Source organism: Grosmannia clavigera (genome assembly GCF_000143105.1).
Source record: "Grosmannia clavigera kw1407 unplaced genomic scaffold GCSC_108, whole genome shotgun sequence".
Taxonomy (NCBI): Eukaryota; Fungi; Ascomycota; class Sordariomycetes; order Ophiostomatales; family Ophiostomataceae; genus Leptographium; species Leptographium clavigerum.
Genome location: NW_014040837.1, coordinates 225,801 through 253,189, shown reverse-complemented (window position 1 = coordinate 253,189; position 27,389 = coordinate 225,801). Strand labels below are relative to the sequence as shown.

At 59.2% G+C, this 27,389-nt stretch overlaps 7 protein-coding genes across 7 annotated transcripts; 1 reads left to right on the top strand and 6 right to left on the bottom strand.

Annotated features, from left to right (window-relative positions):
* Positions 1-120: 120 nt before the first annotated feature.
* Positions 121-2,454, bottom strand: CMQ_6843 (exocyst complex component; the record flags this gene model as incomplete). The annotated part of the gene is made up of 1 exon (XM_014320529.1): positions 121-2,454. One exon carries the CDS (start codon positions 2,452-2,454, stop codon positions 121-123), a length of 2,334 nt encoding a protein of 777 aa, XP_014176004.1.
* A 289-nt stretch (positions 2,455-2,743) lies between these two features.
* On the bottom strand, positions 2,744-7,520 carry CMQ_6778 (glutathione reductase; the record flags this gene model as incomplete). The annotated part of the gene is made up of 3 exons (XM_014320464.1): positions 2,744-3,736; positions 6,017-7,121; positions 7,438-7,520. 3 exons carry the CDS (start codon positions 7,518-7,520, stop codon positions 2,744-2,746), a joined length of 2,181 nt encoding a protein of 726 aa, XP_014175939.1.
* A 1,473-nt stretch (positions 7,521-8,993) lies between these two features.
* CMQ_6714 (cell morphogenesis protein) lies at positions 8,994-12,554 on the top strand (the record flags this gene model as incomplete). Its single annotated transcript, XM_014320400.1, has 3 exons — positions 8,994-9,421; positions 9,499-9,610; positions 9,696-12,554. The coding sequence occupies 3 exons, from the start codon at positions 8,994-8,996 to the stop codon at positions 12,552-12,554; spliced, it is 3,399 nt and encodes a 1,132-aa protein (XP_014175875.1).
* Positions 12,555-13,003: 449 nt separating this feature from the next.
* On the bottom strand, positions 13,004-14,599 carry CMQ_6637 (zinc metallopeptidase; the record flags this gene model as incomplete). The annotated part of the gene is made up of 1 exon (XM_014320323.1): positions 13,004-14,599. The coding sequence occupies one exon, from the start codon at positions 14,597-14,599 to the stop codon at positions 13,004-13,006; it is 1,596 nt and encodes a 531-aa protein (XP_014175798.1).
* Positions 14,600-16,053: 1,454 nt separating this feature from the next.
* CMQ_6563 (GTPase activating protein) lies at positions 16,054-19,109 on the bottom strand (the record flags this gene model as incomplete). The annotated part of the gene is made up of 4 exons (XM_014320249.1): positions 16,054-16,116; positions 16,176-17,117; positions 17,171-18,763; positions 19,017-19,109. 4 exons carry the CDS (start codon positions 19,107-19,109, stop codon positions 16,054-16,056), a joined length of 2,691 nt encoding a protein of 896 aa, XP_014175724.1.
* A 1,007-nt stretch (positions 19,110-20,116) lies between these two features.
* CMQ_7023 (glyoxylate reductase) lies at positions 20,117-21,133 on the bottom strand (the record flags this gene model as incomplete). Its single annotated transcript, XM_014320709.1, has 1 exon — positions 20,117-21,133. One exon carries the CDS (start codon positions 21,131-21,133, stop codon positions 20,117-20,119), a length of 1,017 nt encoding a protein of 338 aa, XP_014176184.1.
* Positions 21,134-21,406: 273 nt separating this feature from the next.
* On the bottom strand, positions 21,407-26,367 carry CMQ_6965 (ABC multidrug transporter; the record flags this gene model as incomplete). Its single annotated transcript, XM_014320651.1, has 4 exons — positions 21,407-21,527; positions 21,657-22,598; positions 22,689-23,724; positions 23,817-26,367. 4 exons carry the CDS (start codon positions 26,365-26,367, stop codon positions 21,407-21,409), a joined length of 4,650 nt encoding a protein of 1,549 aa, XP_014176126.1.
* Positions 26,368-27,389: the final 1,022 nt, after the last annotated feature.

The following is a 27,389-nucleotide window of genomic DNA, read 5'->3' as shown; positions in this document are numbered from 1 at the left end:
AGGAGCGAGGAACGTAGTAGCATGGACGAACAGAAGGAACGTTGGACTCTTCACGTGCCGAATGACATTTCGCTCTACAGATACCAAAAAACAAAGCTACACCACAATCGTCACGACGTCCTACTTCACCTTGCTCATGATCGTCTCCGGTCCCCGCTCGACATAGATCTGGGCGGCGCGCGCCTTGACAGCGTTGAGCATGCTGCGGTCAAAGTCGTCGCGCACGCGCAAGACAGCCTCGACCCAGCCGATCTGGAGGTCCCAGTAGGCCGTCTTGAAGGCGGCAAACGTCTCGGGGACCTGTTCCTTGGGCGTCGTGAGCAGGGCGAGGAACTGCTCCATGACGCGCCACGTCTGCTTGAGCCCGGCGACGAGCTCGCTGCCGCCGCTGCCACCGGCACCGATCGCGTCAAACATCTCGAACACGGTCGCCACATCGGCAAAGATCTGGTCCTGGAACGGGTCCGTCCGCCGCAGCTTGGCGCCCTTGTTGCGCACAGCCAGCAGATAGCGCGTCAGCAGCGTGTCCGACAGGATCTCCACAAACACGTCCACGAGCGAGTGGTGCAGCACCTGTCGGTAGCCCGCCACATACTCCTCCAGCGTGGCCACCATCTGCTTCATCGCCGTGCCGCCATACCATCGCGTCGCCGTGAAGAAGTCGGGCATCACGCCCCGGAAATCCACCGCAAACACCAGCTCCGAAAATCGGCCCATGCACCACGTGCTCAGATCCACGTAGCCGTCCCGCAGCGCCGCCATCTCCACGTCCACCCGCTGTTGCATAAACTGCGCCGACACCAGCGGCTCGATCTTGTCCCGGAAACTCGACAGGTACGCCAGCCGCGCCGCACCCGTCACCGCATCCTCGCCGTCGTCAATGCACGCAATCTGGTCGTTCGCCGTCGCCACCAGCCAGTCCTGCAGCGGCTGGAACCCGTCCAGCTCCGGCACCCGGCCGGCCTCGTACGGTGCCGCCTCGTCTTCCAGCATCTTCTGCACCGTCTGCTGTCGTGTTCGCAGCCGCTCAAACATGGCATCCACCACGCCCTCCACCACGTCCGCCCGCTGCGAGTTGGCCGCCACGTCGATCTGCTCCCGCAGCATCCGCCACAGGTCCACCAGGTTGCGCGTCCGGAAATACCCGTATTCATCCTGGTCCAGGTTCGAGCCCGCTCCGCTGCCACTGCTGTTGTTTCCGCCGCTCGCCTCCGCTGTCGCCCGCTCTGCAAAGTCCTTGCGCTCCTGCTGCCCGATCCGCTCGATCCACTCGTCCAGGAACTTGATGATCAGCTGCCGGAACTCACGCACCAGCTCGGTTGCCCGGTTGTCCAGCACGTGTGGCGTCAACACCTCGTCGTCCGCCGGGAATCCCAGCTTCTGCATCTTCTTGTAGTACTTGTCCGGCCAGTTGATGATCTCCAGCGTGTGTGCCGTGCTCGTCTCCGGGTCGTCCACCAGTCCGATCAGGAACCCGTGCATCAGCTCGTGGTAGATGCCCGTGTATGTCCGCATAATGTGCCACTTCTTCGGCATCAGTGGCACCATTCCCAGTCGCACCGCGTTCAGGTCGTTAAAGTACCACCGCAGCTCCTTCTCCAGCCGGCTCGGGTCCTCCAGAAACGCCTCTCGGCTGTGCTCAAACTGCGCCTCGCCAAACGCCCGGATTGCCTCCATGAACTTGTCCTTGTATCCCCGCACTGCCTTTGCCCCGTCTGCTATCCCCTGGAACCGAGACGCGATCTCTTTGTGGTCCCGCATCGCGTCCTGCAGCGCCTGCACCCGCTGGTCGCTCGTCTCCTCCGCCTCGATCACCAGTGCAAATCGCACCACCAGGTTGTTGTTCTCCGACGTCACCAGGCTGATCAGGCTCGTCGCAATCAGGCCCACGTGCTCGTCAAACCAGTCGATCGCCCCGTCTAGTCGCTCAAAGTAGTCCTCCAACGTCGACTGCAGGCTCGCGTCCTCTGCCCGTTGGATCTGCTCCATCGCATCGTCCCGAATGTTCCGCAGCTGCGTCAACTCGTAGTGGATCGCCAGCAGGTTCGGCATGTTCTCCGCGTCCGCGTCGTCTGCCCGCAGCATCACTTCCACCGCTGCCAGCCGCTCGTTGAATGTCTCCAGGTTGTGCCGCATCGCCTCCACCGCCGCAAAGTTGCGCTGTGCCTGCGACACCAGGTTGATCGTCGCAAAATCTTTAATCATGTTCTGGCTCTCCGAGCACAGCTTGTCGATCTGCATCATCTCCTCCTTGATTTGCTGCACCGCCTTCTGCCCTTCCGTCAGCCCCGTCATCCCGCTCTGTGTCGTCTCCAGCTGGTCGCGCAGTCCCGCCCGCAGCTGACTGTCCACCGCCGCCTTCTTGCGCGCAAATTCCAACTTGAGCGCCGAGATCTTCTCCAGGTCGTCCGGGTGCCGCAGCAGCTCCGCCAGCTTGACCGTCGGGCCGTCCATCGTCGCTTTGTTTGTCGTCAACCGTTGTCGTTTATCGTCTATCGTCTATGTCTGATCAGACCATCGCCTGCGAGGCGTCGTGGTGGCTGTTTGTGCTTCCGCTTCTAGCTTGCATAGCTTGACGTGGATGGACCCTGGAATCCGGGCGCACAGGAGGCCGGGATTGGCGTGTGACGGTATATGCTTAACTGCATATGTGGGTCGTGCCGTACTCCGTATAAGTTCCACAACGTTTCGTGTTCATGCATCAATGTCGCTGATATTCTGGGTCTGTTTATGTCTGCTCTGCCTATTTCAGCGTCACCAGCTCCTCTGCGCTCGTCGGGTGGATCGCTACTACGTTATCAAAATCCTTCTTGGTCGCACCCATCTTAATGGCCACACCAAAGCCCTGCAGCATCTCGCCGCTGCCCAGCCCGAGAATGTGCAGCCCCACCACCTTCTCCTCTGGCCCAACCGTCACCAGCTTGTATGCCGTCGGCCCCTTTTCCTCCTGCTCCATCATCGAGTAGTACATGGCCGTGAAGCTAGTCTTGTACACCTTGATGTTGTCCTTGCCGTACTTCTCCACCGCCTGCGGCTCCGTCAGACCGATCGATCCGACCTCGGGGTGAGAAAACACCACCGACGGAATGTTGCTGTAGTCGAGGTGCAGTGTTGAGAACTCGGACGGCCCGAACAGCCGGTGCGCCAGCCGCCGGCCTGCGGCAATGGCGACAGGCGTCAGTTCCACGGGGCCCGTGACGTCGCCGAGTGCGTAGATGTTGGAAACAGACGTGTTCTGCAGCTCGTCCACCTTGATCAGGCCCTTCTCGTTCACCTCGACACCTGCCTTCTCAAGACCAATGTCCTTAGTCAGCGGCGTGCGGCCAATGGCCCAGATCAGCGTGTCGACGTCGCTCAGCGTGTTGCCATCGCCGTAGTGCAGCGTCAACTTGCCCGTCGTCGCGTCCTTGTCGACGCGCGTCAGAGTGGCCTCCTTGTGCAGGTGCACGCCCAGCCGCTCATAATTGGCCGTGACGCTCTCCTGGACCATCGGGTCGAAGCTGCGCAAAAATGTCTTGTGACGGACAAACAGATGGGTCTCAGTGCCGAGTGCGTTAAACATGCCAGCAAACTCAACCGCAATGTAGCCGGCACCGACCAAGGCAACCTTCTTGGGCTGTGTGGCGATGTCAAAGAAGCCGTCGCTGTTGATGCCATGCTCGGCGCCCGGAATGTCTGGCGGGCTGGCCGGCCGGCCACCCACAGCCACGAGGATCTTCTTGGCCCGGATGATGACCTCCTTGTTGCCCGCCGCATCGGCCTCGTCCAGCGTCACTGCAACCTCTGTCGGGCTCAGCAGCTTGCCCCAGCCACGCACATAGTCGACCTTGTCGTTGTTCAGATTGCGCTCGTAGATACCGTTGAGCCGCTTGATGTAGGCGTCGCGCTTGTTCTTGAACGACGTCCAGTCAAAAGGCTTTGTCTGCTCGACCGAGAACCCGTATGCCTTGGCTTCGTGAATCGCCTCGGCGATCGATGCCGCGTAGAATGTGACCTTCTTGGGCACGCAACCCACGTTCACGCAAGTCCCGCCAAGTCTGGCACCCTCCACGATTGTTGCCTTGACGCCGTACTTCGAGCTGGCCATGCGCGCCGACGCCAAACCGCCGCTACCGCCACCGATGACCAGGTAGTCGGTTTCCTTGCTAATCGGAGCCATGGTGGAAGCCGACGAGGAAAACTGTCTGGAGAGCGAGGCCAGTCGAGAGGAGGCAGCAAAGGTCGAGGATGTCGAGGCCAGTGCTGCAAAACGAGACCGAGGTGGGGGCGGGGCCGACGGTAGAAGCTGTCGTGGACGTGAAACTGAAGCTCGTGAGAGTAAAGAAAATGCCCTCATAGACGAAGTGTGCGCTACGTATGTATTTGTTCTGCGCAGACGATGCAGTGTAGAGAACTGTCGGCGTACACAAGCTTGCAATGACGACATTTGTAAGGTATTTATATCCTTTTGCATACGCATTATCGCGTTCAAGTCATTTGTCATTCCCGTATTCCTCGGCCTTGGAAAGCCTTGCGCCGCTAGGAATAGGTGGGTCGCTGAGGAATCTTTTAGTGGCTATTGTGCGGCTGGACGGCCCAACAACCTGCCGGTTCTGCACGTTCTGCGAGGCGGCTAGAATGAAATTCCACTTTGACAGTGCAAATTCCACCATTCTTACTCCGTATTCCAAATCACAACACCACCGGGTGGGATTACTCATGGGCCATGTATGCATTGAACCTGAATGGTCGCATCGCCGAAGCTTTGATGCGAGGTCTGCAGCTGACTATGCGACCTCGTGCCCGTCCTCTCTTTTTGGCGAGTGCATTCACACTTAGTTTTCTTCGGCATAGCAGGCAAAAAAGCACCAGCAGTCGCAGCACTGCCGTGCCCAAATTCTCTCTCCAGCAGCTTCGCGACCTTGCGCTGCTCTGTGGTCGCAACACGTCGGGAACCAAGGCCGTCCTGCTTGCCGACTTGCAGAACATCCAGGCAACAGCTGGAACTAAGTCGGATGGCTATCGTGTTCTCTCCGTTGATATGGGCGTCCGTAATTTGGCATACTGTCTGCTGCATGTCAGTCCTGGCGAAAGCATCCCCAGGCTCCTGGCTTGGGAGAGGCTCTCTCTGATTGACGACGACAAGTCGGGGGTGGAAGAGAATAGCACGGAAGCCGATTCCTCTCCTGCTCCTTGTCCCTACTCCCCCCCGGCCCCATGGCCGCTGTTGCCGCTCGTCTTGTTCAGGACCGCCTGCTGCCCTTGATGCCTTCACATGTCGTGATAGAGCGGCAGCGCTTTCGATCTGGCGGTGCTGCTGCCGTACTCGAGTGGACCGTTCGGGTCAATTCGCTTGAAGCCATGCTTCACGGCATTTTCGCTGCCAGACAGATCACCGAAACTGACAGCGGCATTGTATCTCTGAGCTCTGTCGAAGCTGCCAGCCCACGACGGATAGCCCAATTTGTCGTCCGCGGAGGGTTGGCTGGTAAGCTTCCAGCCTCCGTATCCGTCCCCACCAAGGCAACAAAAGAAAAAGACATCAAAGATATCAAAGAGGCAATTGTGGCCGCCCTTTTGCGCCCGGGTGCTGGGAAGGCAAATCGCCTCCTTTCATACGACGTGGACGGTCATGTTAGCGAGATGGTCGCTGCATATTTGGCCCGATGGGATGCGAAGCAGAAGAAAACAAGGAGAAAGCCAAAGGACGTCAGCTCTCAACCCAGCATACAGCTAAGCAAGATCGACGATCTAGCCGACTGTGTTACGCAAGGCCTCGTCTGGCTGGAATGGAATCAGAACACGAAAAATCTAAGAGAGAAAGGCACCGAATATCTTCTGAACTCAAGTCAGCTTCAAGAGTGAGGGACGGCGCACCTTTTCAGTTTTCCATCAACATGTCCGAGTAGCAATCGAAACTCTTTCATTCTTTGGACAGATATTCTTCTTTCCTCCTTTTGACGCCTTGAGGGTCCCTATGCCAGTCGCAGGCATAGTCGCATGGCTGGTCCAATTCGAGGCCGAAATACTGGCATACAGCTGCATGCCGGCATTTGTCAGCGGCTTCGCAATACTCGATCAGCTTGCTGAGACTGGCCCGTCTAGCGGCCTGGTGGTTGGTTTCTGCCGCCCTCGTTCCACTTCTGGCCACCAAATTGGACACGCGCTCTCCGTCTCCGCGGCTGTAGTACAGAATGCAGGTGGCGGGGCGACTGTCGCGTCCAGCGCGTCCGATTTCCTGGCAATACCCCTCGAAAGACTTGGGCAGGCGCCAGTGCACGACAAAGCGCACATTTTCTTTGTCGACGCCCATGCCAAAGGCAGTTGTCGCCACAATGACTGCATATCCCGGCTCGTCTTTCAGCCACTTGGCCATTGTTTCTTCCTTGACCTGACGAGACAGCTGTGCATGAAAAGGACGGGCGCCGATGCCTTTCTGCCTCAGGGCCGAAGCCAGACAGTCACACTCGTTTCTGGACAGCGTGTATATGATTCCTGGCACTGATGGGACCGTTGTCACCTCGGTGTCCTGGCTCTGTGACGCATGCACAAGAAGACGTCTCTTTCGCTTCAGCGGTTTTCGATGCAGACCATGAAGCCACGCAACAAAATCTGTCAAACGATCTTGCTCTCCTTTTTCGCTGCTAGACACAAACTGCACGGCCAAAAACAGGTTGGGCCTAAACGGTGAGAGGCGAAATATTTTCAGATGCTGTGACTGGGATGCTCGTCTCCGTGCTGTCAGTGTGTTCTGCACGCCGATCCCGAGCGTTTCCAGCACGTCGTCGAGAACGGGCTCCGTGGCCGTCGCTGTCAGGCACATAATGGGGACATCCGGGAACGATTGGCGGAACCATCCGAGCTTGACGAAATCACGGCGAAAGTCATGACCCCATTCCGAGATACAGTGTGCCTCATCGACGACGACACGGGCGAGCTCGCACTGTTCGTGCACCAGGTGAATGCGCTGACGAAAGCGGCTGCTCGAGCAGAGCTCGGGCGTGACATAGAGCAGACGAATGCGCGGGTGGGCCGAAGCGAGGTCGCGGTAGATGCTCGTGCGTTCCTCGGCCGACGTGTAGCCGTTGAGGGTGCGTGCGTCTATGTTCGCTTTGCGGAGAGCCCCGACCTGGTTCATCTGTCTGGGTCAACATCACAGCTAATTCGACTCAAGCCTTGCCGTGCCTCGCATGTCTTACCATGAGACTCAGAAGCGGAGATACAACGATTGTGACTGGTCCGTCAGCAGGACTCAGCCCGTGTTTGCAGACTTGTTGACCACATACCTCCGCAATTAATCACTGCGGGAAGCTGAAAGCACAGACTCTTCCCGAACCCCGTCGCCGCCAAAACGACCACGTCGTGGCCCTCCAGTGCAGATTCGATGATTTCTCGTTGGGGGTGCCTTGTCTGTCAGTGCGCTGCCCTGGACTCTGGCTGACGAAGCACGGGACATACCGGAAAGAGGTCTTGTTGAATTGGCGTCTCAGGGCAAAGTCCACGTCCACGAACGGACCAATTCGACGGTGTGGGGGCGTCATGATAGCATACTGGTGTGTGCAGGGGCCAGGCCGTGTTTCTGGATCAAGGTTGGGGTGAAAACTTTGTATTGTTTGCAATGCTTGCATAGCCGTGTATTACAGCTTGCACTTTCCAGATCGGGTCTGGACACAGTTGTGCAAGCTGCTTTCGCTTCACCGATGGAAGGAACGACAGAAGGCAGGTCGGCAAGGGGACGCCTTCTAGATCACGTCTAGCTCTTCCAATGTCTTCTTTTGCCGTCCCTGCGAGAAAGCAGTAATGAGAACAATTTTGCCACGTTCGGGCCGTTGTAACGCTGCAACGCCGTTGCTGGAAGAGACAGAGGCGCCAACGTGTTCAAGTGCTGCCGTTTTCCGCCTAGGTCTGTTTCAGCGCCGGAGCAAGGCCGTAAAACACTGGGTTCGGGTACCTTGCAGCGAGTCGTAGCGGATCAATATTCCGACAGCGTCGTCTCGGCTTCTGTTCCGTGTTTGGTCGAGGATTGGCGTGCTATGACCTTGGCAGAGATCGTGCTCTGTCAATCTCGTCGAGCCGACTTTGGTCTGCCAGCCAATCCACGCTCTGGTTTCAGGAGGTCGGTCGGCAAGGAGACATCAATGGCTGGCACCCCTCCTCTTGCCACACGCGTGTGCAGGAACACTGTGCTCCGGACGCTGTACCTGCAGTAAAGCCCGCGGCACGCTAAACGAGGGGGGAAAGAGCGCGGACTTTCGTGTCCTCGTCTATCGTATCCTGGCTGCTCGCACTGTCATGGAGTCGACGATTAGTGGGACGCCTGTGGGCGCTAGGCCTGAACAAGCACCACGGCCATTGGCCTAGGTGTGTCAGTTCTCCTTGTGGCGGTCTGGCCCACCCCGCCCTTCTTTTCAGGGGGTTTCTGCTCGCATGGCCTTCTCGTAATAGGATTTTTCTGTCCTAAATCCTGATGCACACCTCCTCTTCTCTCCGTACTCCTCTGGCTGCTGATGCCGGCACATCATCACCAATCTCTCCCGCCGACTACAATCCAGCCGTTCACCCGTTTTTTTCTTCGTCATGTCTCGCTGATTTTCTTGCCCCGGTTTTTTTGTTCTTGCTTCTCCTTTCCATGACTGATCCCCTTGATGTTTTCGGACGCTCGCTAGCTCTTAATTCTGCCGTTTTCTAATTGCTACTTTGATCGGCTGTCCCACCGAACTCGATAAGACCGACCAGCCCATTGACGGAACTGCGTCATCTGAGGCCGTCTCTGCCCTTTGAATGGGCTTGCACACCGCCGCACAGGGGTTCAGAGCAGCCTTCGGCTAGCTACAGCGGGATCGAGAGTGAGAGCGAGAGAAAAAAGGGCTTCTGTCGACGAGCTACGCATCTGACGAGATCCACGACATCCTTGACATCGTCCTCGCAGCCATCGAACATATCGAACATCCTGCCGGCGGAAAGGCCACTGTTGACGGGTTGTACCCCGTACACCACTCTTTTCTTTTTTCACCATGATGGAAAGGATTGGCTCCTCCACTCAACCCGCCGGCCGCGGACTGCCGGAAAACCCAGCCCAAGGACGACGCTTACCGATGCCTGCGCCAACCGTTCCTGTCCCTCCCATACCGCTGTCATACGCGACGTCCAATCTGGCGTCCAGCGCGAACATCGCCCTGCCCCCACCGCTGCCCCCACCCCTTATGGCGCCCCGAAGCAGCAGCTCGAGCCTGACGGCTTCGGCTCCTATCTCGCCCAGTCAGGTCATTGTATTGGCACGCGAGGCCATGAAGGAGGCGCTGCGGCACAGTGACCAGCAAGCGGGTGAAGATGGCGGTGTCAGCAACGAGCTCGCACCCGGTCTCACGATCGACCTCAGCCGGAAGAACATCCAGAGACTCCCCGACGAGGTGGTGGATATCATCATGAACAAGCTGGAACGGTATGTTTGCATGCGGCTATCCTGTCTGTCGGGTTTGGTTTTTCTGCTGATCTCCCTGCTGACATTCTTACCGATAGTCTCGCCCTGTCCCATAACAAGCTGTCGGCCTTTCCGGCGCGGTTCTCCGAGTGCTCGTCGCTACGGTACCTCAATGTTCGCGAGAACGACATTCGGGAGTTCCCCTTGCCGGTAATTATTCCCCTCCCCCTTCCCCTCCCCTTTTGGCTGTCTGTCATCTGTATGCGGTGTCTGACGTTGTGTTGTCCTCTTGCAGTTGTGCGACCTTCGCTCGCTGGAAATCCTTGATTTGGGCCGCAATAAACTCCGAGTACTACCTCCGGAAATCGTCAAGTTGACGTCCCTGAAAGTGTTTGCGCTACAGAAGAATCGAATCGAAGAGCTGCCGCTCTGCCTGGCCGACATGTCCTCGCTGCAGATGATCAAACTTACGGGCAACCCGATCCGCTTTCCGCCACCAGAAGTGTTTCAGGTGCAGGCGAGCAGCCCTCCGAACGAGGGCTATCTGAAGGACAACGAGGTTACCGAAGTTACGATCACATCTCACATCCGACGATTTCTGAGGCAGGCGGCGGCAAACGACCGGGCCGAGGCTGCTGGGCCTGTCGGGGCGACGCCTCTTGCCACCCTGGTCGGTGGGGGCTTATTCTCTGGACAGCGAGCCGGGTCGAGCATAGCATCGGACTCGGCTGCCGAGGACTCGTCTGACACGCTTGAGGCGCCGCGCATTATGCCGGTGAAACGGGTGACGAGCGGCCGGTTTCCGATAAAGGTCAACGGCACCGAGCTAGGCGACCTCCGATCGCCGCCGCAGTCACGGCCACCACCGATCCCCACACGGTCGCACTACCGCGGGCTCTCGCAGCAGAGCACGGCGGTTCGGCGACCCGGGGTGATGCCGCTGACAATCAGCAGCGCCAACGAGCGTATGCGGAGCAACTCGGAGACGACGCTACTCCCGGCGCCGCGCAACGACCGGTCGGGCGACCGGTCTCGGCGGATGGGCATCGTGTCCAAGAAGGCGCACGAACTCATGACGCTGGACGAGGACGAGGTGAGCAACGGGAATGCCAACCGGTTCAGCCACTACCGGGGCCTCAGCCACGGGTCGGCCATGCAGGGAGCGCCCAACGGGGGGACGGCGGTGGCGCCAGAAACAAAGAGCCCAGCCAGCCCTGTGTCGGACATCTCGCTGCAGCGTCCGATCTACGTGCGGCGGCTGTCAATCCTGCCGGAAAGGCGGCGAGAATCCCAGTTCTACGATCCGGTGGTCGAGTCAGCCAAGGGCATCCTCTACTCGGTCTTCCAGATCCATCCGACCATCCAGATGCTGCTAAGCCTAGCAAACGACGGTACAGCGCGGCACTCGAGCCTGGAGATTGTGTTTTATAACACGAACTCACACGTGGAGCAGCTTGAGCGGGAGATCCAGCGCCACGACCTGGCGGAGGAGGACAGCGAAATGGGCCGTCGCGAGAACGAGACGGTGCACCGGGCATGCGTCACGCTGCTGAACGCGTACGACCACATCTGCTCGCTGCTTAAGGCAAACGTGGACTTGTTCCTGGACAATGGCGATCCGCGATACATGCGCACGCTGCTGCTGCAGATATACCATAGCATCATGGAATTGCGGGTGGCGTCGACGAGCCCGCTGGCGCCGCGGACGATGAACAAGGCGGTGTCGCACAGCAACGACAGCTCGACGGCAGGCCGGACACCGATCAAGCATGCGGCTGGGCTCGGTGAGACGGTGCGGCCGATGCCTCCGATGATGGGGCCACTGCGAGACGGCTCGGTGATGGTGACGCCGTCGGCCGATCGGCCAGGAGCCGGGTTGCGCGAGCCGCGGGGGTTTGTGACACCAAACCTGGGAAACCTGCGGGTGACGACGGAAACGACGCCAGCAGGGCTGGCCGGGCTGACGATCAACGGCAGCGGGCGAACGGCGACGATCATGGCGGTGACGCCACGATCGGGCGAGTCATTTACGTCATCGAGCAGCCGGGGCGGGGGGGTGATCACGTCCGAGTTCACAGAAGAGGACCGGATGTTTGAGAAGATCTTCTTGTCGCTGCAGAAGTCGACGGATCTGGCGATGCGGCTGCTGCCGGGTTTGAGCAGCCAGTACGCAGGAGCGCTGCGGGCGGCGACGGCACAGCGAGCGCGGGAGCAGACGACGCGGTGCTGGCGGGTTCTGCTGGCCAAGTGTGCGACAGCGATCCAGCACACGGAGACGCTGAAGAGTCGGCTGTCGAGCGTGAAGCTGAAGGAGCCGGGGATCCGGTCGCAGTGGGCGTACTGGTCGGTGTGCAGCAACTTCCTGGAGGCGTGGCTGGACTTTGCTGGAGCGGTGCGCGAGTCACACAAGACGATCCAGCTGCCGGCCGACACGAGGCCACGGATGCGACCGCTATATCAGTGCGTCAAGGACACGATCGTGCTGATCATGCGGTCACCCTGGGCATACGCGCTCCGTCAACAGCAGCAGCAGCAGGGACAGCCGGGGAAGCCGGGACAGCATCCGGGATTACAGCAGCAGCAGCAGCATCAGCAGCAGCAGCAACAACAACAACAACAGCAGCATCAGCAGCAGCACCATCACCCGGGACAGTGGCAGAGCCAAGGACACGGCCATGGTCACGGGCAGGGCCAAGGTCCCGGCCAACATATGAATGTCAACGGCAATTCGGCCAGCTCTGTGAGCTCTCTTAGCATGGGCAGCATGGGCAGCATCGATGGCGGACATCTGACGCAACTGCCGATGACGCCACAGAGCGCAGCGCTGGGGCCAGCGGTGCAGGCGACAGTGCCGTCGACACCGCAGAGCGCGTCGTTTTCTCACGTCTTCTCAGGAAACGTGTTTGAGCGGGCGGACGCACTCATCAACACGGGTGGCCTCTCAATGGTGCGAGGCGGGCCCGGGTCTGCATACGGCTCGCTGTCGGGCACGGCCAGCTTCAGCTCGTTTGGCAACACGAGCACGAGCAACAGCAACAGCAGCCTGCTCTCGTCACAGGCCGAAGGTTCCATGACCCCGTCGTCGATGCTGAGTTCGGGGCCGTTGGGGCAGCTGCCCTTACGGCTGGGCAACGGCAGCAAGATTGCGTTTTGAGATGTGGTAGGACCATGTTGGAAAGCCGGTTAGTATAGCAGAAGTAGGGACATGTTCCCCCATCTAGTCTGAATGTTTCCCTACTGTTTTTAGTCTTTTGTTGCATTACCGTGGCGTTCAGGGTGCAGAGAGGAGAGCATATGGATGTATATACGGAGGAAGAAGAACGGGGCCCCGTGCTCGGACACGAGCAGACGACAATCTGCATTAGAGCGGAGGAGAAGCGGAGGGCGTTTTGTTTGGGACAAGCAGGACAGCCAAGCCGGCCAGATGGCCTGGCTATGCCGCACGGCTGCATTTGCTGCATTTGCTGCCTGTAATTTTTGGTCGATTTGTTGCGACGACGCCTCCGCTGGCTGAGAGCCATCGCAAGAGAGAGAATATGAATATGTTGTGCATGTGAACACTGTGTGCTTTTGCCGTAGTTCCCGTGATATATGTATTACCCTTCATCCTACAATTCGTCGTAACGACAGGTCTGGCGGGTCCCACACGACGTCGCGGAAACCAGTGCGCGCACGTGCCGGAATTGGCGGTAGTGTCGGCCGTCCATTCGTTTTGTCGTCGTCGTCGTCAGACATCTGCACGTGATGTTCATTAGTCAGCATCAACACCGGCCCGATATGGCGACCCAGCAGCTGACTCGGCTCGACGTCCCACCAGCTTTTTTCCTCGCTTTGGTCGATGTCTTGGCTGTTCTTGCTTCGTTTCATGCCTTGTCTTTCCTCGCTTCGCTCGTCCTCGACCTCCCCGATCGCTGCTCGCGCTCCCCAGCTCACCGCCCCATACAGCCGGTTCGCGTCCGCCGGCGTGCCTGCATGGTACAGCCCAACGCCCCAGCAGGCGAGTAGCAGTGGGTCGCCGGTGCCGTACGGCGTAAACGCGTTGCCCACGTTGTTGACGCCCAGACAGGCCGGCAGGCCGTGGCGCAGGAGAGCCGGCACGTTGAGCGTGCCGCGGGGCACGCCTGTCCCTGGTGTCGCTGTCGCACCGCGACCCATCATGTACATGTCGCTGGTCGGCAGGCCCACGAGATGGACGGGCAGACCGCGTTGCCGGATGCGCGCAGCCAGCGCAGAGAGCTGTGCCGCCGAGAGACGTGTCAGCTGGGTCACGTGACCCACGGCGACGGTACGCATGCGGCTGCCACGATCCGGATTGCTAGCACCGACAGAGCTGGCGGCGCGGGCACACCACCGGCGGCGTTCGAGCGTGTCGAGCAGGTCGTAGAGGAGCGGCATTCGGCCGGAGCTGGCCGGATCGTCCAGGTTGTAGTCCAGGTGCAGGTCAAGGTGCAGGCCGTGAGCGAGCGCGGTCTCGACGGCCCAGTCGAGGTTCTGCAGCGCCAGCGCGCGCGAGGCCTCGACGTAGGGCGCCGATCCCAGCGCTGCAACGGCTGGTGCGAGCACAGGGTCGGCCAAGACGGCCTCCATGGCGGCCCGGTTGGCAGCGCCGGCCTCGCCCGAGAAGACGGCCTCCTGGGCAAAGGCACAGATCTGCACGGCCACCCGACCGGCAAAGTCGCGCTGCAGGGCCATGGCCACCTCCATGGCCACGCGGCCACCACCGGCAGCGCCCGCGTCCACCTCAACAAACACCCGCGCGGCCGTGACGCCCTGACGCCAGCTCGTCGCCAGCAGCTGGGCGCCGCGCCGCCGCAGATCGGCCGCCGTGAAGCGCGCCTTGGCGGTGGCCGTCGTGCGCAGCGCCTCGGCAAAGTCGCCCGTCTGCGGCAGCAGGTCGTCGTACGATGGCTCGGGCTCGGCGTGCTCGGCGTCGACGTCGTCGCTGTCGGGCCGACGCCCTCCACAGCAGCCGCCGCCCGTCAGGATGTAGGTCTTGTCCAGGTGCAGGTGTGGATGGCACAGTGGCGGCAGCAGCAGCCGAGAGGCCACATTGGCATGGCTGTCGTCGCTGCTCGCCGCTGGCGCAATCGCCCGAACCACACCGTCAACCAGCTCCACGTCCCACCGCGCGATTGGACCGCTGCTGCCGGCCGCCCCGCTGTCCTCGCGCCGCGGAAAGACGATATTGTGAAGCTTCATCTTGTCGGTGCATGCGGCTGCAGTCGGAGAGCAGAGCTGATCGGCGTTTTATCTAACGACTGCTACCTCGGACGGAAAATCGGGAGTCAAGTCGCTTATCTTCGGGGGATCTCTAGATGGGGTGAAATCGCTGATTTTAGACGTGGTTTTGGCGGCCTGCCATTGGAGAACAGGTTGTGAGAAGATGTTGAACGAGTTGGAAGGTCTTTAGCACCTTGGCACTTTGGTCGTAATGGCTTGTACAGAATTAGTTAGACTGTAGGAAAGAAGCGTCGACAGAATCAATGAAAGAGAAGAAATGATGTTCAAGAAACTTGTGAGTTGCTGGATAATTACGAATTCATGGTGGTAGTAAAACCAGATGAAACAAATGTGAAAGATGGAAAGACAAAAGGGCTAGAAGAAAGATAAAAGTCAAGGACAGATGAAGCATAAGAGATGGAAGAGTCCAACTTGCATCTTACCATCCTCCTCTGCTGCCGCCTTGCCTTCACAGAATATGCACACATTCGCTCATCCACCGTCTTTGAATGATGATCGTGGCGCAGGTGAAGGACTTCCGCCTGTGGGATGGTCTGCGAGGATTCCTAGAGAGAGCGGGCTTTGTACGAGAGTTCTGGCTCAAACTTACTGAAGGACATGAAGAATCCTTCAACCAAGGTTTTCGTGGGCAGCGGACTGAAGGTGTGCAGTGCAGTGCAGTCTGGTAACGAAGACAACATATATGGCCATTTTAAATGACTAATATATGATGCAGTGAATTGTTTGAACTGTCAAAACAAATACAGCAGGTACTTCGTACGCCTTTTACCGCAGGAACTGGGGTATTCCTTCCCTTACCAAACATTTACACAAATCACTTCTTGTCAGCCTCAAACAAGTCAAGCCGTGGTCTCGAAACAGCCCATGTCCACATTATCGATTGCCTGCTTTTTACCTGTGATCTCTGCAAATGAAAAAACCCGATCCAAACTACATCCACTCGCAACCCGCCAGAGGCACACCACACCGCTTCGCATGACAGCCAGACATACGCCAAGGGGCCAAGACATTTTATGTGTGCTACCCTGCAGAAAAATTACCATCATGCTACGGATCCGGTTCCTTGCGTCCATCTGCTCGGCGGCACAACCGGCTGTTTTGATCCCTCGGCCTGGCGCCAGGTCCGCGGATATTTCTTGCCGCCATCTCCCGTCACTTCTATGATACAGGTACAAAATGAGGAGCGAATGAGGAAAAAGGACGAATGGAAAGGGTCGTGTCGCCGTAAAGTGGAATGCTAGAAAATCAAGATGCTGCAAAGCATGTCGCAAAGCAAGGCCGCCGCCGTAAAAGCAACGGCCCTGGTGGCTCGTCTGAAAAGTGCAGAACCGCTTCTTTCTGGCTTGGTCTTCTCGTGCTCCCTCCGCTTGAACGCCAGCATCGTGAGGGCTGAGAGCAGAAGCCGCACCGTCTCATGCAAACTGCCGCTTCAGGTCAGACCATTTCCGGCTGAGAGTTTCGTACTGGGAGTTGATCTGGAACAAATTAGCCAATGTCAAAAATGTCAGAAAAAAGGACCGGCACAACCACGCACCTCTGCATAGCGCATCTTCGTCTGCACCAGCTGTTCCTCCAGCTCGCTCATCTCCTTCTCCACCCGCAGGCTGTCCTCGTGCACGCGCGTGTTGCGCTCCATCAGGCTGTCTCGCTCGGCCTGCCACGCCAGCTCCAGCTCCTCCGGCTGCTTCTCGATCACCACCTTGAGCTCCCGCACCTGTCCCTTCAGGCTCTCGTTCTCGTCCCGCAGCTCCTCGTTCTGCACCTTGGTGTGCACCAGCTCCGTCGCCAGCGCCGTCTGCTCCCGGTCCCCCGACTCGAGCCGCTCCTCATACTTGCGCACCCGCCTTGTCAGGCTCGCGTTCGACGATCGCAGGTGGTCCAACTCCGTCTCTCGCTCCCGCTCCGTTCGCGTCTTCTCCTCCCACTCTGCCGTGTACGCCTTGACCAGCTCTGGCGTCAGCTTCACCTCACACGCGTCCCGCACAAACTGATCCGCCCGGTACACCTCCTTGTCGAGGCTCGACGACGAGCTGCCGAAGAAGCCATTCTCCAGGATGCTGCCCGCACTCGGGCTCGCGTCAATGTACACGTCAAAGAGCCGGTCCTTCAGAAAGGTTGTCAGCTGCGACATGTCTGACATGCCCAGCAGCGTGGCCGCGTTCTTCTGCATCAGCACCACGCCGAACTTGAGGATCGCCGACAGACCCTCCGACAGGATCAGGTCGTAGATCCGCAGCACTAGCTGCAGCGGGAACCGGTACGCAAAGAGCGTCAGGAACCACTGCGTCGCGTACAGGTGTGGCGATACACCCCTGCGGTGCAAGTGGCAGTACAACGCCGGTTCGAGGTCTTCCAGCAGACGCTCGAACATGTACAGGTTCTTGTGCAGGCCGGGCATGTCATGGATGAAGAGATCGCGCAGGTGGTATTGGTTCATCAGCCGGACGAGCAGGCAGAAGGCCTCTTCTTCGGGCATCTAGACGATGTGTAAGTAAACGAGGAAGAACGGAAACAAGACGCATCACTCACATTGAACAGGATCGGCATGATCAAAAAGTTCATGCCTTGCGCGTAGCCGACGGCCTCGTCGAACAGCGCGTAGGCCTTGCAGACGCCAAAGAGGCCTTCCTGGAGGCCCTGGGCGGCAGCAAACTTAGAGTAGCTCGTCCGCGCGCCGAGATCGCGGCGGATCGCCTTCTCCAGCTTGTTGAGGGCAGCTGCGTCGACCTTGGCCTTCTTCTTGCGCTCGGCCGCCTTATCGAGATCCTTCTCGGCCGAGCCAGTCGACAGGGTTCCGTTGGCCGCACTCGAGGCCGACCCGGACCCCGAATCGCCCGAGTGGATGGACGACGACGACGAGGTCACAATCTCCCTGGCACCGTTCATGTGCCCGTTGCTCAGACGCTGCTTCTCACGATCGGTGCCCCGGACGAGCAGGTCCTGGTACACCGCCTCCAGCTCCTCGTTCTTGCTTTGGGCCAGCACCTGCCAGATGACGCCGCGGATCGCGTTGGGGATACCGGTGGCGATGGCCCGGTTGAGCTCCTCTGGGCTTGAACGCGCCACTGCCGCCGGGCCCTCGTAGATGACTGACTGCCACATGTCCCAGTCGACGCTGGCATCGCCGCTGCTGGACGGCCCCGCCGTCACGCCAGACACCGTCCCCGGAGCCAGGCTTGGATTCGGGCTCGTCGGGATGGGCGAGGCCGGGCGCAAGTCATCGGCCGACCCGACAGGAACGCTGAGCCGGGTGGTGGTGATCCTGATGTGCGGGCTGCCCGACTCGGACACGGCATCGCTAGTCGTGTTGCCTAGCTCGTCGGGCAGCGCAATGATGCCGGCTTCTTCCCGCATGCGGATGATCTTGAAGCGGTCCTTCAGGCTCTTTCGGCCAATGCTTCGTCTCACACCACCTTCCTCATCCAGCTTGCTCAGCATCATCTCCGGATTGCTCGCCATGGTGGTCACGGAACTGGCAGTATTTCTCCGCGGTGAGGTAGACGGTGTGGGTAGTGGAGACGCCTCCTTTTGTGCGGAGCCCCGGGAGAGCCACGAGAAGGGGCTGGTCAGCTTCCGCGTCAGCTGCTGCGGAGGGGCGCCGAGGGGGGCGGAACTCGGAGGATTGGGAACGGGCTTGGACGTCGGCTCGCTGGTGGCCGACGAGGGAGACCAGGGAAAGCTGCCCAGGGCCGAAGTCTTGGAAGGGTACTCCTTTTCGGGAACAGCCGGCGGGTGGTCGGACATGATTGAGTCGTCGCTCAGGGTGACGGTGTCGAGATCATTTTCGTTGTCATGGTCATCCTCATCATCGTGCTCGTGGTCGATGTCAATATTGGGGACTCTCCGGGTTTCTGTCGGTGTGGTGTCGGACGTTGCCGCTGCAGCGATGGGCACGTTGACTTCCTCGAAGCTATCTTCCTCAACGCGCTGATCCTGGTCCTTTTCGTCACCGCTTTCTTTCTCTGACTCGTTGCCATCGGCGGCTACCTCCGCTTCCGTCTCCGTTTCCAACTCTGACTCGTCCTTGTCGGGAGATGCAGGTGGTGGTGGTGATTGGGATGGGAGGGACCGCTTTGTCAGCGAGCGGATGGAGGCGCTGTCGGGGGCATCTTCGAATGTGTCCTGTTTGCGTGTCAGAGCGTTAGCCAACCAGATGTTGGGAGTGTGGAAAGCGTGTCAAGTCCGAAAAGACGGTGGCCTCATCCCCACCGGGCATCACCTGTATCGGGTCGACGAAGATCATGCAATTACAACTGTCTCATCCTTGCAGCTCAGACGTCGGGGGACAAATGAAGGTCAGGCAGAAGGAAAGCGTAACGTCCGGACAGGTGGCCACAGATGTACGTCGGACAGCAAAAATTGGGCAAGGACGTACCGTATCTCGTTCAGAGCCGGAATCGCTTGAAGTCAGGTCCCTTGTCCCAGCAGCGGCCTCGGGCGAGTGCGGCTCGTCTTTGACGCTGGACATGTTTGTTGGCCGTCGAGGATCGGTTGGAAAGCAGGCAGGAGGAAGCAGACGGTAGCACAAACAGAAACAGTCTCAGAGCAAGATAAAGAAGAAGCAAATGCGGGCGGAGAAAGGGGCAACAGCTGGTCTAAAAAGGGGGGAGTCCGGAAGACGGGCTCCAGAACAAAGGGAAGATGAAGAGAGAGAGGGCGGATTGCAAAGAAGAGAACAGCGAGAAGCGAGAGACGGTGGGGACCGAGAGGACGAAACCGGGTGGTACTCTGTGTCACTGGGTATCCGGGTCTTCTTTTCTGGGCTACACAGAAGCTGAGGGGGGAAGAAGAGGACGGACGAGGAGGAGGAAGAAGAAGGATCGGTGAACAAAAGTTTAGAAGCCGAGCCTCTCTGTTCAGAAATATGCCAGAAACGCAAGTTGTTTCTTGGTGTGGCTGATCTCGATGGGGCCTGCTGTAAACGGCAGGGGCTCGATACCCACCCGTTCAGGAGCAAGTGTGTTTCTTCTGCGGGGCTAGCGAGCACATGGTGCGTACCCAGTGCAGAAAGGGAGACGGCTGCACTGTGGCACTGTGCACAAACAGGCAGACCTTGGCGGCATCGCGGTTCTTCATCGGCCACGCGGTTCGGACGTTCCATCTGACATGCAACCGAAGCATGACTCGGTATATGTGAAGGTCATGGGGACCTGAACAAGATGCATTTCTCGAGCCGAAGCGGCCAGACCCGCCTTTCTAAGATGGCTCTTTTCCGCAAGGGCCCATGTCAGGGAGTAGCTTGCCGATTTGGGTATCCTCTATCCCGTGAATCCAATCTAAAAAAGTACTATAAATTGTCTGCATGCCAGTCCGTCTGGAGCCCCTGAGCGTGTGTCCCTGGCCGGCCCAGTGCATTCCACCCGGCCCCATTCCCTTTTGCTACATACTCCGTGCCAGTGGTACGGGTAAGGGATACGGACTATTCTTCACTGCTCCGTACGTCGTACTCCGTACTCCGTACTCCACCCTCCATGCTCACTTCTCAGCCGAGAGCGGCAGCACGGGCGAATGGGGCACGCCCGTGGCAAAATACGCGCGGATGTTCTCGAAGCACTCGCGCTCGGCCCGGCGGTAGGCCACGTCCGTCAGGCCGCCCAGATGCGGCTGCACGATGACGTTATCCTGGGCCAGGAACCAAGGATCGACGTCGGGCTCGTTGCACAGCACGTCGACGGCGGCGCGTGCCACCTTGCCCGACAGCAGGGCCTCCTTGAGCGCGGCCTCGTCGACGACGGCGCCGCGGGCTGTATTGACGAAGAAGGCGCCGTCCTTCATGGCGGCGAACTCGGCACGGCCCATCAGCCCGGTCGTGTGCGCATTGAGCGGACAGCTGACGGAGACGACGTCGGCTGTCGCGAGCAGGCCGTGCAGCGACCCGGCATACGTGGCCGCGTATGTGGCCTCCTCGTCGGCTGGCAGTCGCGTGCGGTTGTAGTAGACGATGCGCATGTTGAAGGCGGCCACCTTGCGCGCAATGTACTTGCCAATGGCACCCAGACCAACAATGCCGAGCGTCAGACCGGATGGGTCACGTGCCGGGATCAGCCCCGGATCGGAGCGCCAGCGGCCGGCGCGGGCGCAGCGCTCGGCGGCGCTCGCATTGCGCAGCACGGCTAGGATCAGGAACACGGCCATGTCAGCGGTGGCCTCGGCGACGCCGTCGACGGTGTTGCAGAAATAGACGCCGCGGTGCGCCAGGTGGCCGACGGGAAACTCGTTGTAGCCGGCGCTCGCCGAGGCGACGATCTTGAGGCGCGGGGCCATCATATCAAACAAGGCCTCGTCGAAGGGCTCGTAGGGTGGCGTGCCCATGCGGATGACAAAGGCGTCGATGGGCCCGTGCTCGGCAATATCGCGCGGCAGCAGGGCGTGGGCCTCGTCGTGGGTGTAGGCCTCGAGCACGGAGAAGCGGAAGTCCTCGCGGAAGGCAGTCAGAAAGTCATCGCCGACGAAGCGGGGATTTCCGAGCGCAACCACGCGGGGTTTAGACATAGTAGGTAGAAAGAAGGAGGTTTGTCAAGCAGTAGAAGAGATGAGGAGAAACGAGAGAGACGAGAGAGACAAGAGTAAGTGAGGGGAGAAGATGTGTACAAGACAGGAGAAGAAATGGAGTTGAAAGATAGGTGAAGGCCAGGTGAAGACAGACAGAACGATGCGATAGGCAATCGGGAACAAGCTAAGCAATACAGAAAGCCCCACTCAGAAGAGGACATCCAAGAAGGCTGTCAATTCTATATACATTTATATTCTACGCGTACGTCTATATCACTCCAGTGTTGTTGCATTCAAGCCCACCGTGGCCAGCAGCTCTTCGTACTCGCCCGTGCTCTTGAGCATGTCGGAGAAGACGCCTTGGCGGGTGGCCAGTTCGCGAGGTGAGCCGATTCTAGTAAATGAGTAAAAGGAAGACAAAATCCAAAGAGGTGAAGAAAATAAAAAAGATACAGCAAAAAACAGAAAAATAGGCAATTGAAACGAGAATGAAATCGGGACACACAGAACAAGAAGCACTCACTGAATGACACGTCCCTCAGCCATGACTAGGATGCGGTCGTAGTCCATAATGGTGCGCAGACGGTGCGCAATCGTGACGACAGTCGAGCCGGCAAATGCTGTGCGGATCAGCTGCTGCATGCGGCGGTCGGTGGCCAGATCCACGGACGCAGTGGCCTCATCGAGAACGACGACACGGGCACGACGACAGAGGGCGCGGGCGAGCCCGAGGACCTGACGCTGGCCGCTGCTAAAGTTGGTACCGCCGGTGGCGACGGGTGTTGAGAGCGAAAGGACCGTCTTGGCGGTGTCGCCGGCACATGACCGCAGCACCTCGACCAGCTCCTCGTCCGTGCAGTCACCCTCAGGGTCCAGGTTCGACCGCACGTCGCCAGCCAGCAGCAGCGTGTCCTGGGGGATAAGACAGACGGCGTGGCGCAGGCGGCGCAGCGGCACGCGGCGGATGTCGATGCCGTCGACGGAGACTCGGCCCTGCACCACGTGGGTAGATCGCAGTAGAGTGCGTAGTAGCGTACTCTTGCCACTTCCGGTGCGGCCGACCACGGCCAGACGCTCGCCAGGATGAGCCACAAAGGAGACGTGACCGAGAGGAGGAGGAGAGGATGTTGTGGTGGTAGTAGAGGATGAAGAGTTTTCGTTAAGGATGTTGCTGTTGGTGGAGGTGGGGTTTTTGTTTCTGGGGTCACTGCTGCCGTCCTCTGCCTCATACGTCGCCGTCACGTCGTCAAAGGAGATTTCTCCTGCTGTTGGCCAATCGGTTGGGATGTCGTCGCCGGCCATCTCGACGTCCTTCTCGGGTTGGATGTGGGTGTACTGGTCGATGCGCTGCAGCGAGTTCAGCTCGACCTCGAGCTCGTTCATGTTGCGCACGAGTGTGAGGATGGTCTGGCTGAGGCCGATGGCGTTGGTGAGCGAGAAGCCGACAAGACCGGCGCGGCTGCTGCTGTGTCCAATATTTCCGTTGTTGCTTGTGGACATGTAGCAGGCGATGGCGCCGGCGGCGGCGGCGATGGTGGCGGCGCAGAGGTCGGACCGCACCGACACCCAGCGGTTGCAGTTGAACTGTGCCTCGGCAGCGCGCATGTGGTCGGAGACGTGGTCAGCGAGCTGTTGTCGGAAGACGCGATCGAGGCCGCGACGCGCGCGCACGACGGCGAGGCCGCTGTCGAGGCTGCCGCCGCCATCGAGATCGGCAAACTGCGACAGGACCGGGGCAAAGTGTGCGGCCACGAGTCGCTTGACGGAAATCTCGGCGCGTGAGTACAGCTCACCGGTGGCAAAACCGAGCCCGCAGAACACGGCTGCCGGCACCGCAAAGACCGGCAGGATGGACGCGATGCCGGCCAGCCGCAGCCCGAACCGCAGTCCGTTGTCGAGCGTCATGCGCAGCCAGTCGACCAATACCGCGTCTAGAGACTGCGTGTCGAGCCCGAACCGGTTGAGGATCTGGCCTGCTGGCGTGCGGTCAAACCAGCTGAGCGGTGCTGCCAGAACGGCCGTGACCAGGCGGCTGTGCATCGTCTGCGCCGCCCGCCAGCCGCCCCGCTGGAAGAGATAGTTGTTGAGCAGCTGCAGACCGACAAAGGTCAGCACCGTGCCGGCGTAGACGAGCAGATGGGCTGAGGATGAGGACGACGAGGACGAAGACGAAGACGATTCCTTGCTGGTCCATATTGATAGCCATAGCGTAATGGAAAAGTAGGCTAGCTGCACCATCAGTGATCCGGCCATGGCCAGCAGCGCGTTGGGCACGCCGCCAAACAACAGCATGTACTGCACAATCATGGAGCGTGGAACCCGACCAGACGCTCGTTTTTCCGTGATGGATGGTGACCAGTTGGAATGATCGGACGCGAAGGCTTTGACGCCTTCCTCGGTCGTTCTTTCCTCCGCCGTACCTTCCCCAGATGCACCTTCCCCTCTGTCTACTTCTTCTTCCAAAATTTCATCAACATCCTCATCTTCTTCCTCGACAAATCCCTCGACATGTCTGCCTCCATCTTTCTTCCATCGCTCTGTCATCGACGCCACCCGGCCGTGTTCCAGCCGCACGACCACATCAGCCGCCGCTATGGCCGCCGCCATATGCGTGACGAGAATGACGGTACGGCCAGCCAGAAGACCGTTTGTTTTTTGCTGTCCTGGTTTCCCATTCCACCACCTCCAAAGCAACCTCGGTACACCTGCACGGCCGTGTGGGCATCCAGAGCCGAAAATACGTCGTCGAGCAGCAGCAGGGCGGTCGGGGGCGCGTACAGAGCGCGGGCGAGAGCGATACGCTGACGCTGGCCGCCCGACAATGCAGCGCCTCGCTCTCCAATGAATGTCTGGTCGCCGAGCGGCAGGGCGGCGAGGTCGCGGTCGAGGGCGCAGGCGGCGAGGACGGCACGGTAGCGGACGTCGTCGTGCGTGCCGTGGAACACGATGTTCTCGCGCACTGTGCCGCTGAGCAGCCAGGCCGTCTGCGGCACAAACGCCACGTCGGCCGGACAGGTCACTGTGCCAGCCACGAGAGCCGTCTCGCCCAACAGCGAGAGAAGAAGCGTCGACTTTCCGCTGCCGGTGGCCCCGGTCACGACGTTGAGGGCATCCTCGCGGAAGCTGACCGAGAGGTGGAGGGAAAACGGTGGCTGCGAGGGCGCGTTTGCAGTTTCACTCTCTTCTCGCCCCACCACGACATCCGCTCCCGCAAAGCTCGGCGGCCCAACTGGATGTCTTTGCCGCGGCTCACCACCGCTCAGAAAGCCGTCCACGCGCCGGAACGACTCTCTGCCCTGCGCCACCCACTGCACTACCTTGGCCATCCAGACGTACTGCGCCCGCAGCGTCTCTGTGATCGACAGCGCCGTGAAGGCTGCCGGTGCGTGAAGCGGCTGTCTTGCCAGCAGCACTACTGCTGCAAACATCACCAGCAGGCTGACTAGCGACATCATATCGCCCGTCATCGCCACCAGCATCGACGTTAAGTTGCGCCGCCAGATCTGCCGCTGCTCTGTCGCCCGGGCCTCGTTCAATGCTCTTGCCGCTACCGGCTCCCATCCAAAGTACTTGAGCGTGCGCACAGCCCCCAGAAACTCGGCCACCTGCGCCAGCCGTGCGTCTGTCGCCTGCATCACCCGTCTGTGCAGCCGCGATACCCGCCCTGAGAAAACCACCGGCAGCGGTGTCAGGCACACCAGCACGGCCACCCCAAGCAGCGAAGGCCAGCCCAGCAGTCGGTACAGGAACGTCATCGCCAGCGCCGTCGACACCAGGCTGGCCGTGAACGAATAGAACATGTCTGACGAGTTGGAGATCATGTCTACGTCGTATGACACCAGACTTTCTGTCTTGACTGTGTTCTTCTGGCCAGAGGATTGCGTTTGTTTTTGCTGTAACCGTGGCTGGGCCGGAGAGCCGTCCACGCGCAAGCGCAGCATCCGTTGGAACACCTCCTGGATCACCGACGCCCGCCATGTCACCAGCAGCCGCGTGCTGAGAAAGATGGACTGCTGGTAGCATACTGACCGCAGCATAGGACCGATAAACAGAAGCCCGACCCACACAGACGGATGGACCGGAATGGCAGAGCTGCTACCTGCCTCCAGATACGCCAGCAGCTGGAACATGGCTACCGGCGCCACATATTCAGCCATGGCTGTCAGTGTGCCCCAAATCATGATGCGTCTGATGTGCCCCTGGAACACCAGACATAGCGTCGCTAGCGTTCCTCGTCTGTGCCGCTGCCGCTGTCTCTGCCGTCCCATTCTCTCCAGCAGATTCAGAGGGGCGTCATATGACGGTAGTGCCGGCAGGTTGTCGAGCTCGAGGTCTCGTCGCCACCCGTGCAGGATCACTGGTGTGAGCCACCCGTACGAGAGGTAGTATGACGCCCAGGAGCACGACTCTTCCGGCGAAAGAGGCAGGCTGCCGGCCGTCTTTCCACTTTCCTGGTCTGCATGGATATCACTCTTGCTCTTGGCAGAAACACCAAAGCTCGCGGAGATATTGACACGAGAACCATCTCGCGGTGCAGCAAACGCTGTCAACGGAACGGCGGACAGGGCGGCCAACTTAGCACCTGGGACGGCGCCCAATCGTGCGTGCGTTCCTCGCAGTGCAAGCGGCAACAGAAGACACACGGCCTTGAGCACGGTCAACGCGGTGCCAACGGCGTTGATGTGGTGATAGAAGACATGACGAAGCGAGAACCCACGACGACTGCTGGCAAGCAGCAACTGAATAACACACAGCAGCAGCAGGTAGCCTAGAGTGACCGGCTCTTTCCAAGCGGCACCAGGCGATGAGTTTCTGGCCGAGCTGATGACGGATAGTGCGAATGCCACGGCAACGGCGACGATCTGTGAAAGAGAAACGGCGAAAAAGGACAAAAGGCTGCCTTCATTTTCTATTGGCGTGGAGGAAGACGTGTGCAGCGTGTCGTCCTCGGAGACTGATGAATCGGCAGAGAGAAGCTCTTCGAATTCTGATCGGTCATCCGAGGTATCGGTGGCTTTTGGCAGCGTCTTCTGCCGCCATAATTTCTTATTGCGGACGGTCCACAAATGCAAATATAGTAGCAGCAGAAGAACCGAAACTCCCGCGCAAGCCAAGAAGAGGTCACCTCTGGCGATGAAACGGATGATAGCAGCCACATGATTCGGCCATTGCGACGGCTGGCTGACGTCCGGTATAAAGTCTGCAGACTGCAGTGGTATCTGTAGATGCGCCATGCTGGTCAGAGTGCAAAAAAGGGACAGGCAGGCCGTCAGTACATGCTTAAGATGGCATGCCGTCCTTGATGTTCTCGCTGTCTGGAATAGGAAATAAATGAGGACCACAAGACTGCAAATGTAACGGCAGGCTTCCTCGCCAAAACGGCCAGCCAAGACGTTTATCTCTCCAATCAGCACGTCTTCACGTCGGACTGCTCTTTTTGCGGCCTTCGGAAAGCTACAACATGGGAGATACTTGCGGCTCCTCGCAGCCAGCGACCCGGTTTACCAACGGGACATCGCCCGAGGGAAGCGAGAGAAAAGTGGACCATGACCGAGCGAGGCTACTTCCTATTTTGGCACCTAGCATCGGCAAGCCAACCCACCAATCGGCATGGAGAAAAGCGTATATCTTTGACTAACGGGAGACGTTGTTTTTATTTTTATTTCTACTTTGATAGGCACCAGCGGGGGCATATGGCTACCTTTGCGGGCCCGCCAGATCAAAGCTTGATGACGGCATGAATCAGCTTTGCGTGTTTGAGCAAATTAGTCGGCCTTAGGCGAGGTAGGGCCAGACGAGAAGGCATTACGGAGATCAAGATGACGAGGAAAGAGAGCAGAGTAGTCTAAACTGAGGCAGTGGCGACGGCTAGAAGCACGAGAGGGTGTCGAACTGGTAGATTTGAGACGAGCTTGGCTTTATGGAGTAGGGTGGTAGGGCCGGCCATTGGTGGAGTTGAGGTAAAAGTGAGGGTTGAGATGAGGCTTGATGAGGCAGTTCAGAAGAAATCGTGAGTGAGAACAAAGACTCAAATGGTGGCATCCCATACAGGCGGCCGCCCAGAAAATTAGCGGGTGCATTAAAGACAGCGGCCACCACGGTGAGACATGAGTTGGTCAATGAGAAGCCGATGGCGACGATGGAATGATAGGGTTTGCGCTCCATAGCCTGGAAATAGCTCTTGGTAGCGAGCGGTATGAAACAACGAGGTTACCATGATCGTCCACAAAGCCTTCCTGCAGTAGAAACCTTCGAC